Raw genomic sequence first — 17466 nt, 5'->3', positions numbered from 1 at the left:
TCCTCTCCTGCGGTAAAAATGCTCGCATTCGAATGGTGTCTAATTCTGCTCCTATAAAGGTGACACGCTGCGAGGGCAATAAAGCAGATTTTTCCCAATTTATTGTTATACCTAACTGGTGACATAGAGTGATGGTAGCGTCCCTGGTTTGAACTAGTTGATGCCTGGTGGGGGCGGTAAGGAGCCAGTCATCCAGATATGGAAACACTTGGAATCCCTGACGTCTCAAGTGAGCCGTCACCACCGCCATATACTTGGTGAACACCGTGAGGGCTGTGGTGAGACCAAAGGGAAGGGCTCGAAACTGGAAATGACTGGCTCCCAGCTGGAAGCGTAGGTGACTCCTGGATGCCCTGTCCATTTTCACATGGTAGTAAGCATCTTTTAGATCGATGGAGCACATCCATACCTCCTTTCCCACCAATGGGAGAATCAATTGTAGCGTGACCATATGGAACTTGGACTTCTGTACATAGTTGTTCAGTTGGCTGAGATCTAATATGGGTCTCAAGTCCCCTGTTCTTTTCGGCACCAAAAAGAATCTTGAGTAAGTCCCTAATCTGATTTGGTCTGAGGGGACACGCTGGATGGCTCCTTTTACTAGCAGCTTTGAAACCTCTGAGGCTGCTTGATCCCTTTGACTGGGTGGAACATCTGGGATTTTTCTGATTGAAGGGGGGGTCTGATGTAAACGGAATGAGATAATCTCCAGAAATTATCTGTAATACCCATCGGTCCTGGGAGATGCTTTCCCAGACTTCCGGATATAACGAAATTCGACCCCCGACTGGCTCCGGATAAGCACAGACAGACACACCCTCAGGAACAAGAGTAGGGAGAGCCACGAAAGGAAATGCGGTCTCCCGAATTGCGGGGGCCCCCTCTGTCTCTGGGGCGGTGTCTCCCTGAATAACCTCTCCCTCCTCTGCATCTGGAGGGGGGGCTCACCTTGTGCAGCAGGAAAAAAACTCTGTGATTTCTTGAACCACATCTCCGCCCCTGCTGGGCCTTGGGATAAGGCCTAGAAGGAAGGGAAAAACAGACCCCTATGGCAGACAGGGTCTTTCCCTCTTGCTCGCACCTGGTGAAGGTGTCTTTCACTTTGATCCCGAACAAAGAAGAACCATCAAAGGGGGCGTCAGTGAAGGAAGACTTGAAGGCCTCTGCAAAGTGACACAGGCGCAGCCAGGCTTGTCTTCTAAGGGCGACTCCTGAGCTTGCTGCCCTACTCGCTCCCTCGGCCGCATACGAAATGAGCCGCATGGATGAGTTGACAATGGAATTGAGGGTAGAGACCTGGGCGTTAACAGTCTGGGGCCTCCGCCTCAGGAATGTTACCCGCAAGAGTATCTCCTAACTCCTTGAGGAGATCTCTCTGGAGCTGAGTGAAATGAGACAGGTAATTCAGCGACCGTAAGGTAAAGGTTGCTGATGAGAGGGTACTCTTTCCGTACCGGTCCATGGTCCTAGACTCCTTGTTAGGAGGATGGACGGATGAAGAAGACAGTGCTACTTCCTTCTGAGTGGCTACCACCACCACCATGGCATCTACAGGGACTCCTTTAGACAGAAACTCTTTGCCCTGGGGGGGGCGGAAAGAAACTTGTTGGGACTCCTGGGCATGGGCTCCACAGAATCAGGGTTTTCCCACACTCTTCGATATATCAGATCAAGGAGCTCGTCGAAGGGTGGAGACACCCAGGAGGCAGAGGGCTGAGCACCAAAAGCCTTAAGGAATACTGACTCCTCCTCGGAAGGGGCTTTCGACGGCCAGTCACCTCTTTGTTTCAGTATCTCCAGGATGTCAGAGAAGGAAACATCAGAGGATGACTTGGGGGACCTCTCCGATTCCTCGAGGTCAGTATCAGAGGTGAGGGACTCATCCTGGAAGTCTATGTGTTTCCTCTTGCACGTTTTCTTTCTAGGGGGCTCCTCAGGCACGAACTCTGAGGGGCCCTCAGAAATTTGGGGACCACTCGTGGGGGTATACCTAGGCCCCGGTGCTCTGCTATCCATGGATAGGTGGTGATCAGAGGCTCTCACCGGAGTGGTGGGGGACAGAGTGACCAACCTGCCTGATGTAGCTGATGATCTGGCCAGCGCGGTCCTCATAGCCTCGAAGGCAGGCCCCCCCCCCCGCATCCGAGGAGCGACCGGCCTCTGAGGCCATGACAGGGGTCGGAGTTCCCCGAGCCGAGGCACCCAGAGGGAGACTCGGAACTGAAATAAGCCCCGAGATGTCCCCATCGGGTCCAACCAAAGAATCCTGAGTCCCGAACCCTGAGGACGGAGCCGATGGGGTCGGAGCCGATGCCGGTACCGATGGAGCCAAAGGGGCCATCGGAACCGGCCTAGGAACATCACACAGCACGGAACACTCCAGCTCCGAAGACAGAGATGTGCTCGGAGGAGGAATGATCGAAGACGGGGTCAGGGCGGGCTCCGGAGCCGACTGGGTCGGAGCCGAAAATAATTTTGCTAAAACCGGTGACTGGAGGAGCCTCTGGACCACCCTATCGACATCCACATCTGAAAGGGTCCTGGAGGATTTGGAAGATAGGGAGGGAGATCAAGATCTCCTCTCAGGAGAAACTGCTCTGAGACTGGGCGATCAGCTCCTAAGAGGTTCCAATAAAATTGGAGCCAATGCCGGTTCCGTCAACACCGACACTTCCTGCGGCCCCGAGGACAGTGGAGCCAAGGAGGTCGATGCAATTTTTTAGACTTTCTCTGGAGGCTCCAATGAAGCTGACGGAGCCAGAGATCTCTTTTTAGACTTGCCAGATTTTGACTTACCACTGGGAGATGAATCCATAGCCTCTTCAAAAGAGGGTTTCAAGAGTCCCTTTAAAATCAGCTTATTCTTTCTCTCTTGGAGAACTCTAGGACTGAAGGCATGACAAAAACTGCAGGACTACTGCAGGTGAATGGCTCGCAGGCAACAGACACAAATGGAATGCCCATCGGTGATGGACATTTTGTACTCACATTTAGAGCACTTTTTGAAACCCGAAGGTTTGTGCTCTTTGGACTCTTTGGACATCTTCACTACTACACCAAAAATGCAAAAACAAGTCTGAGAAGAACTGACAGGTGCTCACACCACAAAACGCGAGAACGAAAACTAAACAGTGACCAAACACACACACTAGAGAAGCAAGTCAAAACCTCTAACCAAAAATGGTTGATGACCACAAGGAAAGGGAATAGCCCAAACCTCTAACTTAAAATGGTTTAGACCGTACATACACAGAAGGCAATAGGAGAAGGACTAGGCCCTCTAACTGAAACGAGCCTAGCCCAAGGGAACAGTCAGCGGGGTACCACACAAACAAGCACACGATCACAACCTCAAGCAACACAAGACAATAGCTATGAAAATAGCTTTTGTTTATGGACCAAAACTTTTCTTTAAGACAAGAAAAAAGGTACTTAGGCCAAGCGAGACCACGTCTGAGCTACACGAGGGGCAAACGAGATCTGGGGATATGGAGCAGTGCACCATGGGATACCTGCTTAGCCCAGCCCATGAAAGACTTTGAGCTAGAAAAGTCGGCCGAGTCCATGGGTAAGAATGTAGGCGAGATAGGACTACATAACATCACTTGTTTCAAATTCAGAATGCAACTCAAAAAGCAGTTCTTCAGCCCAGCCAAATGCTCCAGCTTCAACACAGGATATATCACTTAACCTATCTCCTTTCAAAGTCTCGTCTCCTCTCTCAAGATTCACTGAAGATTGAACCACTTTAGAAACTAATGCATGTATTGTACATTACATTCTGTTTAACTGTATTGCACAATGTTTGCTCACATTTTTTTCTGTGTAATTAGTCTGAACTACTCTGTTGTTGCTTACATTTTGATAATTTTTTGTTTGTGAAATATTTTGTATTTCACTCAGGCTAAGCCTGAAATTGGTCAATATTGATCAGTGCACTACCCCGGTAAACAAATATACTTTAATAAATATAACCCAAGAAATAAATGTACCCGTTTGAAGCAAGCACTATGAACAAACCACGAAATAAAACCACACAGTGCTTGTACGTGTACTCCACAATAAGCCTCACAAACAGTCCGAGATAAAATCCAAGAACAGCGTTTATTGAAAAAAAAAACAGTTGTTTAGCACTTTCATCCCTCCATCTATACTCTGGGACATCATCAGTACTAAAAGACAGGAAATTAGATCACCATATATACCTAATTCTTGATTCAATCAATTATTTAAATATCTTGTAGAAAATTAGTACAACAACTTTAAAATGATACCTTTAAATACACATACACCATGAGAAATCTTTATATACATTAAAAACATTACAAAATTAAAAAAAACCTTTTGGCCTTTAGAGCTTAAGAGATCTCCTTTTCAAAACTGGTAGTTTGTTTGTGTCTTTCGGCTTTTTCCCGGTTAGGGGTCGCTACAGCGGAACTCCGATCCGCTAATGATTGGCAGTAGATTTTTACGTGCCGAGTTTGCCAGCCCTGACGCACAACATTCAACGAAGGTACGCCCATTCATGCATTTCACCACACAGAAGACGCACTAGCTGAGAATCGAATGGCACAACGTCTTGCTGTGAGGCGACAACGCTACCGCAGCACCACCACCGCAGTCTTTTCAAAACTGGTAGTAATGAAAAATAATCATTCAAACTTAGTGTATTTGTGGCATATAGTCTAAAAATCCAGTAAAATTCTCTTAAGTCGACATTGAGTTCCCACCATCCCCCTCTTGGACTGATGGGCACAGTTTCCAAAATCTCAAACTTAAAGCTGGTAAAGTTCTGACATACAAGTGTGTGTCTATACAGGGCATTGTTGGAATTACATCTAGACATGGCATACAAATGCTCGTATATTCTACATTTTAAAGCCCTTTCCGTTTTTCCTACATAAAAATATCTGCACGTCTGGCATACAGCAATATATACACTAAACCCTTGGTGTTACAGTTCCCTTTTTGTAATTTAATTGGTCATGTTCTACCTTCAATCTGTACCACATCACTATCTATTATAAAAGAACACTGTCTGCATGTTCTACATCTATGTGTACCTTTCCTCTCTATGGGCTTCTGTGGGATATTGTGCTCAATGCAGTACTTAATATTTTACCTGTTTTATGTACAGATTGCGGGCCTTTCCCCACCAGGTTGAATAATTCTGTGTTACCCCTAAATATATTCCAGTTGTTCCGAATAACAGATTTCATAGTGGTTTCTCTTTCCCCAAAGGGAATAACCATACTTAGAAACTAGAACCATGTGGTATAAAGTCAACATTTGTATTGACTATACCACTACAAAGAAGGGGGTTATATTTAATACCCCATAAATCCACAATACTTTTAGTAGTTTTGGATAACAAAATCTCTGGATATCCTCTGTTTTTGAACATACTAGTGATACTGTCTACTTCTTCCAAGAACAGTTCCTTTGTTGAACACATTCTTGTGGCTCTGATAAGTTGGCCCCTGTGAATATTTTTCTTTTGATAATGGGGACGACAACTATGAAAATCTAGGTAAGCGTTCGAAAAAGTTGATTTTCTAAAAATAGTGGATGTGAAAATTCTCATCATTATCCTTTGAAATCAACACATCCAAAAAATTCATATTGTTTATAGAATGTTCAGAAGTAAATTTAAAAAATGGTGAAATTTCATTAACATATTTAACAAACTCATTAGCCCTATTTTCATTATTTTTCCACACAATAAAAATGTTATCCAGATAATGGAAATATCCGAACCACTCATCTTTAAAGGAACTAGTGAATATGTGTTTTTTCTCCCAAGCGAATAAAACTAAACTGGCATAGATGGGGGCACATGTGGCCCCCATCGCTACACCTTGAACCTGCTTGTAATGTTCACCTTCAAACAAAAAGTAATTACAAGATAAAATGTATTCCATGGAAGTCATAATGAAATTGATCACAGTGTTATTCAAAGTAGTTAAGGCTCTGACAGCATCATGAAAATGTTCTAACCCTTCTCTTTGTGGAATTGAAGTGAATAAATCCACCACATCCACTATTCTCAAGACACCTTTATCAGTGTACCACTCATTTTTAAATTTCGTCAAAAAATCCCAAGAATCAAGAAGTAAATAGTAAATCCCCTTAATTGAACTTTTCAAAATTCTGTCTACAAAAATACTTAATGAATAGGTACTACTGTACCTTGCAGAAATGATAACTCTAAAAGGAGGTTGTTGAACTGACTTATGCACCTTCGGAATACCAAAGGCAACTGGTGTGGAGGGATGTTGTGAAGACAAAAAATTATATAAATCTTCAGAGATGGCCCTGTGGAACAAAAAATCTTCCATGAAAAGTTGAATCTTCCTATACGCTATCGAAACTTCGTTGCGAGAAGCCACCTGATATTTTTCAGCATCTGAAAAAGTTGATCTATGTAGTCAGTGTTATTAAACAAAACTACCCCACCCCCTTGTCCGGGTTCATAATTCTGATTGAATTATCTTGTCTAAGCTTATTTAACAGTTGAAATTCATCCTTATTAAAGTTGAATTTTTTTTACCTTCATAGAACCATTAAGTAAATTTTGTATATCACACTCACATGCCTTCTCGAATGCTTGAACTGTGGGATGTAATGGGGGGTTAAAACAACTCCTTCTCTTAAATCCATCAACCTGTTTGTTAACTTCCTATCCCTTAAATAAAATCCTAAAATTCAACTTCCTTGTGTATAATTTTAGCTCTGAAATAGCATCAACAATATCCACCTTAAAACTAGGCACATATTTAAAGCCTTTTTTAAAAATGGAAAAAAAAAAAAAAGAGTATTGTTAACTTCATATTCTGTGTAATTGAATATGTTATATCCCTCATGTGTATAACAATTACCATCTACTGTAATGCTATTATAGTGCTATTTTGAATCATCTGTGGGAGTTTCTGTATTCTCCCTTGTTCTTCCCCTTGTATGTCCTGGGTCGATTTTGAAACACTAAAAAAAGGCTTTTGTCTATTTTGGTTCTCTATACGCTCTGATCTCCTTAAGGGGGCGTAAGCCTGAAATTGGTCAATAGTGATCAGTGCACTATCCCGGTAAACAAATATACATTAATAAATATAAATACACACACATACAAAATTGCATACTGACACTAAATTTGAGTATACGGATAAAAAGAATGTTATCTCTATCAACTTTTTAGGAAACAGTATAAAATATAAAAATAAAAACACAGAAGTATCAGCGCAGTTTAGCAAAGAGGATTAAAGTTATGGAATGCCAATAAACTTCATCCAGCAGCCCTGGATTTGACTCCATCAACCTCCAGTTGCCTTATTTGGGGCTCTAATTAAGCCATTTGACTCAAAAATAACCTTCAGTGTAAGCTAATAAGTCACTTGTACAATCAGAGAGAGATAAACTGTAGTGCACCTTGACTTCTCAGTCACATTCCAAAAACATGGAATCATGGAAAAATGCCAAATTAAAACTGAGAAACAGCTAGTGATCAGCAGGGCAATTTCAATAATTCTTCTCCCAGCTGCTACAGAGGACACAGCCTGCAACTCTCACCACATTTGGAGTTGAGCTTATTATTACTTACTGCTTTAGTCTGGTCTGAAAATGCCAAGAAGCTACGGATAATAAAAAAAAAAAAAATAAATAAATAATCATTGCATGTTGCTGGTATTCAGACAAGCGCATCTCTATTCTCTGATGAAAAGCAAATGTATTGCTATCATCCATAGATCTACATTCTTGATATTCCTCTTCTTAACTACCCAGTTCTGCAAACAACTTCATCGAGATATTTGCCCACCAACAGCAAGAATGCAAAATCAGCCAGTCTTCCCCAGAGTCCTAAGATGATCATCAAATATTACAATAACTCTAAAGGTAATAATAGCAAAAATGTGACAGTGGAGTCCCAATAATGGAGTGATGACCATAAACTTAAGCAATATTACTTCTTACTCACCAGAAATATCGGTCTGCACTCACAAAACTATTAACTGAAAGCTCTTCTTACATTCTACACTGTGTGTTTCAAAATACAAATATGTGACTTTACACAGTAGGTGCATTAACTGTCTGACTATATAAACTGTAATGCTGTAAGCATCCTGCAGTTATGCACATTGTGTTTGTAAAGTGTCCTGCCATGTTTACAAACTTTTGTATATGCCTACGTCAAAGTCATGGTTGAAAAGGGGCCACTGTGAATATTCCATCCACTTCCTGACAGAAAAACAAATAATTTTTATAATAGCTGTAATGAGTTCTCAGATAGAAGCAAGTATAAAAAAAGGAAACGGGCACCAGCATTTTCAAAAGAATAAATCACATTATGTACAAAGAAACAGAACTAGATAAAAAGAACAGCAGATGATCAAGCTAACTACTTTTAAGGTCCTTCTGGACAGCTACTCAATAAAGCACCACTGAAAAGAACGTATATGGCATCTAGTAGTATTAAGTCTGATATGAGACAAAAATTATCTTGTATTTTGGAAACTAGCTAAAAATTACAAAAAAACATACAAGAGGTTGTCATGTCACACTAACAGATAGCAAAATATTTAAACAGCAGTTCTGGCTTCCCCTTGAAGATGAGTGGTTACAGCCTCCACTGTCACAGAGAAATAGCAAATTCAGTTCCTCGTCTGTGACTTAAGATAAAATGTACATAAATAAGCAAGCACTGAATACATTACACTGGTAGAATTAAAATAACCCTCAAGGGACAGAATTACTTTCACTCCAGCTGTTTTGATTTTTGTTAGCCTAGTGCACAGACCAGCAAAAGCAAACTCTCACTATGCTGCTGCTGACAAAAATTCCAAAACAGGAATTGGTTGACATATCCATAACACTAATGCTGTTTTGCCTGTTAGCCTGCTGAGGGTAAAGACAGATGCCATACTACAGAGATCCTAGATAATAAAGTAGGAATTTGAATTCATTGTTCAAAGTGACCAAAAGAAAAAGTAAGAGCTGTAACTAGCATAAAAGCTTTTAGTGGTTCCTATCAAGTACTCACAAAGCAACAACACTGACATCCTAGCAAGAAGCTTTTTCAGTGTAAACTGCTGGAAAACAGGAAAAGGGATGCAGTAAAGAAACAGCCACACTACTACTTTAAATAGACAACCCAGAATAAAATGTACACTGAATTAAGTTTGGAGAATAATTATGTTTAAACAGTTACTTGGAAAAAGCTATGAAAAATGTACAAATATGTTCCCGGTTCTGCCTTCTGAAGGCAACATCTGACATTCTGCATGTGCTCTCTGAAGATGTCACACATGCTGTCAAAAAGTCTAAAAACAGAGGAGTCAGTTTTCAAATTTTGAGCTGTTTAAGGGAAGTCTGAACCACAGCACCTACCTTGTGTCTTTCTAGTCTTGCATTTCTGAAGGTACCCTAGCAATGTTATCATATCTTCAATGATCTGGAAATACCGAGTCCCAGAAGAGCTACAGGAGTGGATGGCAATGGCTATCAACAGCTGCTGTATATCACACACCAGTAATTTATAATCTTTCGCTGGGACACTAGAGAAAGATAAGGTTATTTATTCAAAATTAATAATGTTTTAAAGTAATTATCTGTTACATTACATATTATGTCAATAATGTGGCTTAAGGTTTCACACACAGAAAAGTCATAAGCAACAAAATGCTCCTGGTTTCAACAAAATAGTCTCATTTGCCATTAGTTAGAAAAACAAATAGTCTAAAACTGCAAAAGAATAAAAATGAGTTTTATTAATAACATTTTAACACTGTACATGAGTATTTAATACTGCAAGTGCCTCTGGTGTTGTAATATGAATTTGGTTGTATCTCTGACAGTTAGGACATACAAAACTGAGGCACAGTCCCAAAAATTTATTTCTGAATAATTTGGCTAACAAAAATCTTATGCGTCATTGTTTCTTTTGTTCCTCTTGTTAGCCTGTTAAAATCCTGCAGTTACTCTACACCTATATTACACTCAGATAAGCATACTCATTTCCATATATCAACACTGAAATTTACGGATGACGGGAAGCAAGTTACTGCTATATGCAAAAGTGGAACGGGAAGTTGACTGCCTTACATGCAGATGATCTCCCCATTCCACCCCAAGAGAAGTGCATCACAGCACAACAATCACGTGGACTACATAGTCTCACTCCAGCAATGAGTCTTATCTCCCTCTCTACTGCTTCTGAAAGATCCAAAATACAATACCTCAGACTCCATTGTTAGTGCTGCCACAGTACAATGAGAGTAAGAATCTAAGGTCCCACCGAGAAAAGTAACCTGGTCACTGTCTTCTGTGTGCACGTCCTCCCTGTGTGGGTTTTCAATGAGGTCTCTAGACTCCTCCCACATCCAAAAGCCAATTTAGGTAGTATAGCAAGCTTCTAAATTGCCTCTATGTGTGCATGCAGTAAGCATCTTTTTTGGCTCATCCTATGGTATCCTACCCCACTGCCCCACATCCATCACTGGGTCTACCAGCTTTCTGTAACACCCCAAACTTTTTACATCTTATCATCAGCTAGGGAATTTTTCCACTGATGCCCTACTCCATTTTCCACCTCCCTTATGGTCTCTACAGTTGCATCCAAGGTGTTTGTGTAATGTGGATGGGATACGCTGAAGTATCACCCTGCCTCAGTAGCAGCTCAGTGAATGTCTCCACTCTAATCCTCTTAGGTCTATGCCACTTTCTTCGTATGTCCCTGGCCTGCACCAGTGATCATGTGGGGAATGCCCTCTGTGGGATGGTAATGCCTATCTCTCCATTGTTGCTCAGTCACCCAATCCGCTAACCAAACCTGGGTCAGGTGGCCTTTAGTCAGGGCTTTATCCTTCTATGTCACTGGTGCGGCCTGTATACAGTATGTCAGGGTGTGCATATCTTATGATGAGCAGTTATTTTGCACATAATTAGTTGCACAGGAGTAAACAAGAAGTTATGTACTCACCATAACGTTCGCTGTATGTAGTCCATCTCGCCTCACATTCTTACCTGTGGGTTCGGCTCTGACTCGGCCAAACTTTTCTAGCTCAAAGTCTTCTATTGGCTGGGCTAAGCAGGTATTCCATGGTGCACTGCTCCATATCCCTAGATCTAGTTTGCTGCAAATACTCATTCATACCCCATGCATACACAACATCCAGGTAAAAAAGAATAAGCTAAAGGTGAAGGGAACTCTGTAAATAGAAACCTAACCTCCAGATCCTCCAGGAAGGGGGAAGGTGGGAGGGTAAGTAAGAATGTGAGGCGAGATGGACTACATACATCGAACGTTATGCTGAGTACATAACTTCTTGATGTTATGTAGTCCAATCTCACCTATATTCTTACCCGTGGGACAGCATCCCTAGCACCTACATCCTGGATGGCTCATAGGAAAATACTCCTGAGTACTGTGGAACCAAAGGACGACCTGCCCTTAGATACCATGTCCAATTTGTAATGAGAAACAAATGTGTGAGGAGAAGCCCAGGTAGCTGCAGCACATATATCATCCATAGACAATCTGGCTTGATAGGCTGTTGATGTAGAAACAGCCCGAGCAGAGTGAGTCTTGACCGGAAACGGCAGGTCTTTTCTTCCTGCGGAGTAGGCGAAAGAGATGCAACTAGATATCCTTCTGGATAGGGTGATTTTGGATACAGGGGACCCAATTTTGTTTTCCGAAATGGAGACAAATAGTTGATCAGACTTCCGGATATCTTTTGTTTGGTGCAGATAGAAACGTAACTGTCTGTGTACATCCAATTGATGAAATTTAAATTGTGCCTTGTTTGAAAAATGAGGAAAGAATACAGGCAACTCAATAGATTGATTAAGATTACATACGGAAGCCACTTTAGGAAGGAAAGAAGGGTTTGGTCTAAGAGAAACCCTGTCCTTATGGAAGATCAAGTATGGAGGTTTGATAGAAAGGGCTTGAATTTCTGAAACTCACCTGGCTGAAGTGATTGCTATTAAAAAGGCTGTTTTCCAGGTCAAGAATTTCAAATCACAGGTAGCTGCAGGCTCGAAAGGTGGTGAAGTAAGGGCTTGTAGAACAAAATTGAGATCCCAGGGCATGATAGGTTCGGAGACCGGAGGGCGGAGTAATAGAGTACTCTTCAGGAAAGCCTTACAGAGTCTGTGAGCCATGACACTAGGCTCATTAGCAACATAAAAATTAGAGATCGCTGCCAACTGAACTTTTATGGTAGCTGACGCGGAACCCTCATGGAAAAGCATAGACAAAAACTCCAAGAATGAAGCAATCGGGGCTGTGTAAGGATCAATTCCTTGGGTATGTGCCCAAATAGAAAACCTCTTCCATTTGCTAGAATAAATCTTCCTAGTAGAGGGCTTATGAGAGGAAGATAAAATGTGAACTACTTCCGGTGAAAAATTATGAAGCTTAACTAACGATGGAAGTGGAGTAGCCAGGCTGTCAACCGGAGGGTCATCAGAAAGGGGTGGAACTGTCCCGACATGTGTGTCAGTAAATCTGGTTGTGGGTCCAGAATCCAAGGAGTGTCCACAATGTAGGGTTGGAGAAAGGGGAACCAGACTTGACGAGGCCAGTGTGGAGCAATCAGAATCATTCTGCTTCCCAAGGATTGCGCTTTCTGAATCACTTTTGACAGCAAGGGAAATGGAGAGAAAGCATAAAGCAGACCGGAGGGCCAACCGTGAACTAGAACATCCCTGGGTGACTCCCCCTGTGGGGGGATCAGTGTGAAGTAGCTGCTGCATTTGGCATTGAGGGGGCTGGCAAAAAGGTCGCAGCAAGGCTGACGCCATCTGCTGAAGATTCGTTCTGCAACTAGACGATTCAGGGACCACTCGTAAGGCATCAGAATAGCTCTGCTTAGCCTGTCCGCTATCACGTTGGATTTCCCCGGAATGTGCATTGCCACCAGAAACCATTGGGAAGATACTGCCCACTGCCACATTTGCATGGCCTCCCTGCACAGGGGGTAAGATCTGGTTCCCCCTTGCTTGTTTAGATACCACACTACTGACATGTTGTCCAAGTGTACTGCAATCGTCCCTAGAGGCAGAAAGCTCTGAAGTGCCTGGAACGCAAGTAGCACCGCTCTCGTCTCTAGGACGTTGATATGCAGATGTATCTCGTGATCTTGCCAAGTGCCTTGGACTGTCCTGCCAAGATAATCCCCCCCCACCCCATCTGGGAGGCGTCCGTGGTCACTGTGGCAACTGGGATGGGTGGAACGAAGGGTTTTCCCCTGTCCAAATTGTTGGTGCAAAGCCACCAACTGAGATTCTGTTTGCATCTGTCCGTGAGCAAAATGGGGTGAGAAAGTGGAAATTTTTGGAGAGACCATTGAACAAACAGGAGCCATTGAAGAAGTCTCATGTGCAATCTCGCTAGAGGGACCAACATAATTGTTGCTGCCATGGTCCCCAGAAGTTGAAGAACCCATCTTGCCTTTACTTTCCTCAGGGGCACCAGGGTGTGTATCTGTTGCTGTAAGACTCTGATCCTTTCCTGCGGTAAAAATGCTCACATTCGAATGGTGTCTAATTCTGCACCTATAAAGGTGACACGCTGTGAGGGCAACAAGGCAGATTTTTCCCAATTTAGTGTTATGCCCAACTGTTGACATAGAGTGATCGTAGCGTCCTTGGTTTGGACTAGTAGATGCCTGGTGGGGGCGGTAAGGAGCCAGTCATCCAGATACGGAAACACTTGGAATCCCTGACGTCTCAAGTGAGCAGTCACCACCGCCATACATTTGGTGAACACCCTGGGGGCTGTGGTGAGACCAAAGGGCAGGGCTCGAAATTGGAAATGACAGGCTCCCAGCCGGAAGCGTAGGTGACTCCTGGATGCCCTGTCCATTTTGACATGGTAGTAAGCATCCTTGAGGTCGATGGAGCACATCCATACCTCCTCTCCCAACAATGTGAGAATCGATTGTAGTGTGACCATATGGAACTTGGACTTCTGTACATAGTTGTTCAGTTGGCTGAGATCTAATATGGGTTTCAGGTCCCCTGTTCTTTTCGGCAGCAAAAAGAATCTTGAGTAAGTCCCTAATCCGACTTGGTCTGAGGGTACATGCTGGATGGCTCCTTTTCCTAGCAGCTTTGAAACCTCTGAGGCTGCTTGATCCCTTTGACTGGGTGGAACGTCCGGGATTTTTCTGACTGAAGGGGGGTCTGACGTAAATGGAATGACATAACCTCCGGAAATTACTAGTAATACCCATCAGTCCTGGGTGATGCTTTTCCAGGCTTCCGGATATAATGAAATTCGACCCCCGACTGGCTCCGGATAAGCACAGCCGGGCACTTCCTCAGGAACGAGAGTAGGGAGAGCAGCAAAAGGAATCGCGGTTTCCCGAATTGCGGGGGCCCCCTCTGCCTCTAGGGCAGCATCTCCCTGAATAACCTCCCCCTCCTCTGCCTCTGGAGGGGGACTCACCTTGTGCGGCAGGAAAAAACCTCTGTGATTTTTTTGAACCACATCTTCCCACCCTGCTGGGCCTTGGGGTAAGGCCTAGAGGGAAGAGAAAAATGGACCCCTACGGCAGACATGGTCTTTCCCTATTGTTCGCACCTGGTGAGGGTGTCTTTCACTTTGGTTCCGAACAAAGAAGAACCATCAAAGGGGGCGTCAGTGAAAGAAGACTTGAAGGCCTCCGCGAAGTGACAAAGGTGCAACCAGGCTTGCCTTCTAAGGGCGACTCCTGAGCTTGCTGCCCTACTCACTCCATCAGCTGTATATGAGATGAGCTGCATGGAGGAGTTGACGATGGAACTGAAGGTAGACTCCTGGGCATTAACCGTCTGGGCCACCGCCTCAGGAACATTACCCGCAAGAGTATCTCCTAACTCCCTGAGGAGATCTCGCTGGAGCCGAGTGAAATGAGACAGATAGTTCAGCGACCGTAAGGTAAAGGTTGCTGACGAGAGGGTACGCTTCCCGTACCGGTCCATGGTCCTAGACTCCTTGTTAGGAGGATGGACGAAGGAAGAAGTCTCTGCTAACTTCCTTCTGAGTGGCCGTCGCCACCACCATGGCATCCACAGGGACTCCTTTGTACAGAAACTCCTTACCCGGGGGAGCAGAAAGAAACTTGTTGGGACGCCTGGGTACGGGCTCCACAGAATCAGGGTTTTCCCACACCCTCCGACAAATTAAATCTAGGAGCTCGTCGAAGGATGGTGACATCCAGGAGGCGGAGGGCTGAGCACCAAAGGCCTTAAGGAAGACCGACTCCTCCTCGGAGGGGGCTTTGGACGGCCAGTCACCTCTTTGTTTCAGTATCTCCAGGATGTCGGAGAAGGAAACATCACCAGAGGATGACTTGGGGGACCCCTCCGATTCCTCGAGGTCAGTATCAGAGGTGAGAGACTCACACTGGGAGTCTATGTGCTTCCTCTTGCACGTTTTCTTTCTAGGGGGCTCCTCAGGCACGAACTTTGAGGGGCCCTCAAAAACTTGGGGACCATTCGTGGGGGGTATCCCTAGGCCTTGGTGCTCCGCTGTCTACAGATAGGAGGTGATCAGAGGCTCTCACCAGAGTGGTGGGGGACAAAATGACCGACCCGCATGATGTAGCTGACGATTTGGCCAGAGCAGTCCGCATGGCCTCAAAGGCAGCCCCCCCCCAAGTCTGAGGACCGGCCAGCCTCCGAGACCAAGGCAGGAGTTGGGATCCCTCGAGCCGAGGCACCGAGCGGAAGACTCGGAACCGAAATATGTCCCAAGATGTCCCCCTCGGGCCCGACTGAAGAATCTCGAGTCCCGAACCCCGTGGATGGAGCCGACGGGGTCGAAGCCGACATCGGTACCGATAGGACTGGGGGGGCCATTGGAACAGACCTAGGAACATCACACGGAGCGGAACACTCTGGCTCCAAAGACAGAGATGCGCTTGGAGGAGGAATGATCGAAGAAGGGGTCGGGATGGGCTCCGGAGCCAACTGGGCCGGAGCCGAAAACAATTTTGCCAAAACCGGTGACTGGAGGAGCCTCTGCACCACCCAATCAACATCTACATCAGAAAGGGTCCTGGAGGATTTGGAGGACAGGGAGGGAGATCGAGATCTCCTCTCAGGTGAAACTGGTCTAAGACTGGGCGATCGGCTCCGAAGAGGTTCCAATATAATTGGAGCCGACGCCGGTTCCATCAACACCGACACTTCCTGCGGCCCCGAGGACAGTGGAGCTGAGGAGGTCGAAGCAAGTTTTGTGACTTTCTCCGGTGGCTCCAAGGAAACTGAAGGAGCCGGAGATCTCTTTTTAGATTTTGAACACTTAGATTTAGCACTGGGAGAAGAATCCATGGCCTCTTCCAAAGAAGGTTTCAAGAGTCCCTTTAAAATCAGCTTATTCTTTCTTGGAGCACTCTGGGACTAAAAGCATGGCAGAAGCTGCAGGACTCCTGCAGATGGATGGCTCCCAGGCAATAAACACAAATTGAGCGCCCATCGGTGATGGACATTTTGTAACCACACTTAGTGCACTTTTTAAAACCCGAAGGTTTGTGCTCTTTGGAATCTTTGGACATTTTCCAACAAGCAATCACAAAAAACCAACACAGCACTAGTCACTCTCTGACAAGAAAGGACCCAGACACACACCACAAAAAGCGGGAACAAGTTAGTAAACTGCACAGCACACACACAACCCTCAGAAGGAACATGCACTGAAACAAAAAAGGCCAAAAACCTCTAACTAAAATGGTTTTCTGACCAGAAATAGCAAGGGGAAACCGACACTAAAACCTCTAACTTAAACTGTTTTAGCGCGAACAACACAGGACAAGAGGACTAGGTCCTCTAACTTGAAACGGGCCTAGCCCGAAAGAACAGTTAGCAGGATACCACAAACCACAAACACACTACCTAAACCAAAACAATACTAAATAGACACTAGCTATGAAAATAGCTTTTTGTTTGTAAGAAATTTTCTCAAATAACAAGAAAAAAGGTAATTAGCCACACCCAAAAGCGAGACCACGTCCGAGCTACACAAGCGGCAAATGAGATCTAGGGATATGGAGCAGTGCACCATGGGATACCTGCTTAGCCCAGCCAATAGAAGACTTCGAGCTGGAAAAGTTTGGCCGAGTCGGTAAGAACATAGGCGAGATTGGACTACATAACATCTACAACTTCTCTATGACACTGAATATGATAAAGAGGGTACTAAAAAACGAATGAAAGGAAGAAGGATACAAAGAATATACCAAGCTTGTTTAAATAAAACCAGTATACAGTGCAGTAAAAGCAGTACTGTCAAACACAGGAAAAAAGATATATGCAAAATTTTAAAAAAAGTAATAGAGCGACACTGAGTGAAGAAAATAAAATAAAAGACCCAGGAATCATTATCACACTTAGCTATGATCAGTGTGCTGCAACCAAACATAGTCCAGTGGACTAAGAAAACAATTCACTCCCCATCTTTGAACAAGCCAACAAAAGAATGCAGAA

The 17466-nt window shown here is 44.2% G+C and overlaps 1 protein-coding gene across 1 annotated transcript in view; it reads right to left on the bottom strand.

Moving 5' to 3' along the window:
- The window catches only part of LYST (lysosomal trafficking regulator), a 3825950-nt gene that overhangs the window by 1953823 nt on the left and 1854661 nt on the right, over window positions 1-17466 (bottom strand). Inside the window, exon 26 of the mRNA XM_044075805.1 lies at window positions 9379-9545. Coding sequence (XP_043931740.1) covers window positions 9379-9545 — 167 coding nt within the window. The remainder of the gene's footprint in view (window positions 1-9378; window positions 9546-17466) is intronic.

Source organism: Protopterus annectens, chromosome 1.part1 (assembly GCF_019279795.1).
Source record: "Protopterus annectens isolate FY-2018-M chromosome 1.part1, PAN1.0, whole genome shotgun sequence".
Taxonomy (NCBI): Eukaryota; Metazoa; Chordata; order Ceratodontiformes; family Protopteridae; genus Protopterus; species Protopterus annectens.
This window is presented reverse-complemented; position numbering and strand designations above follow the sequence as displayed.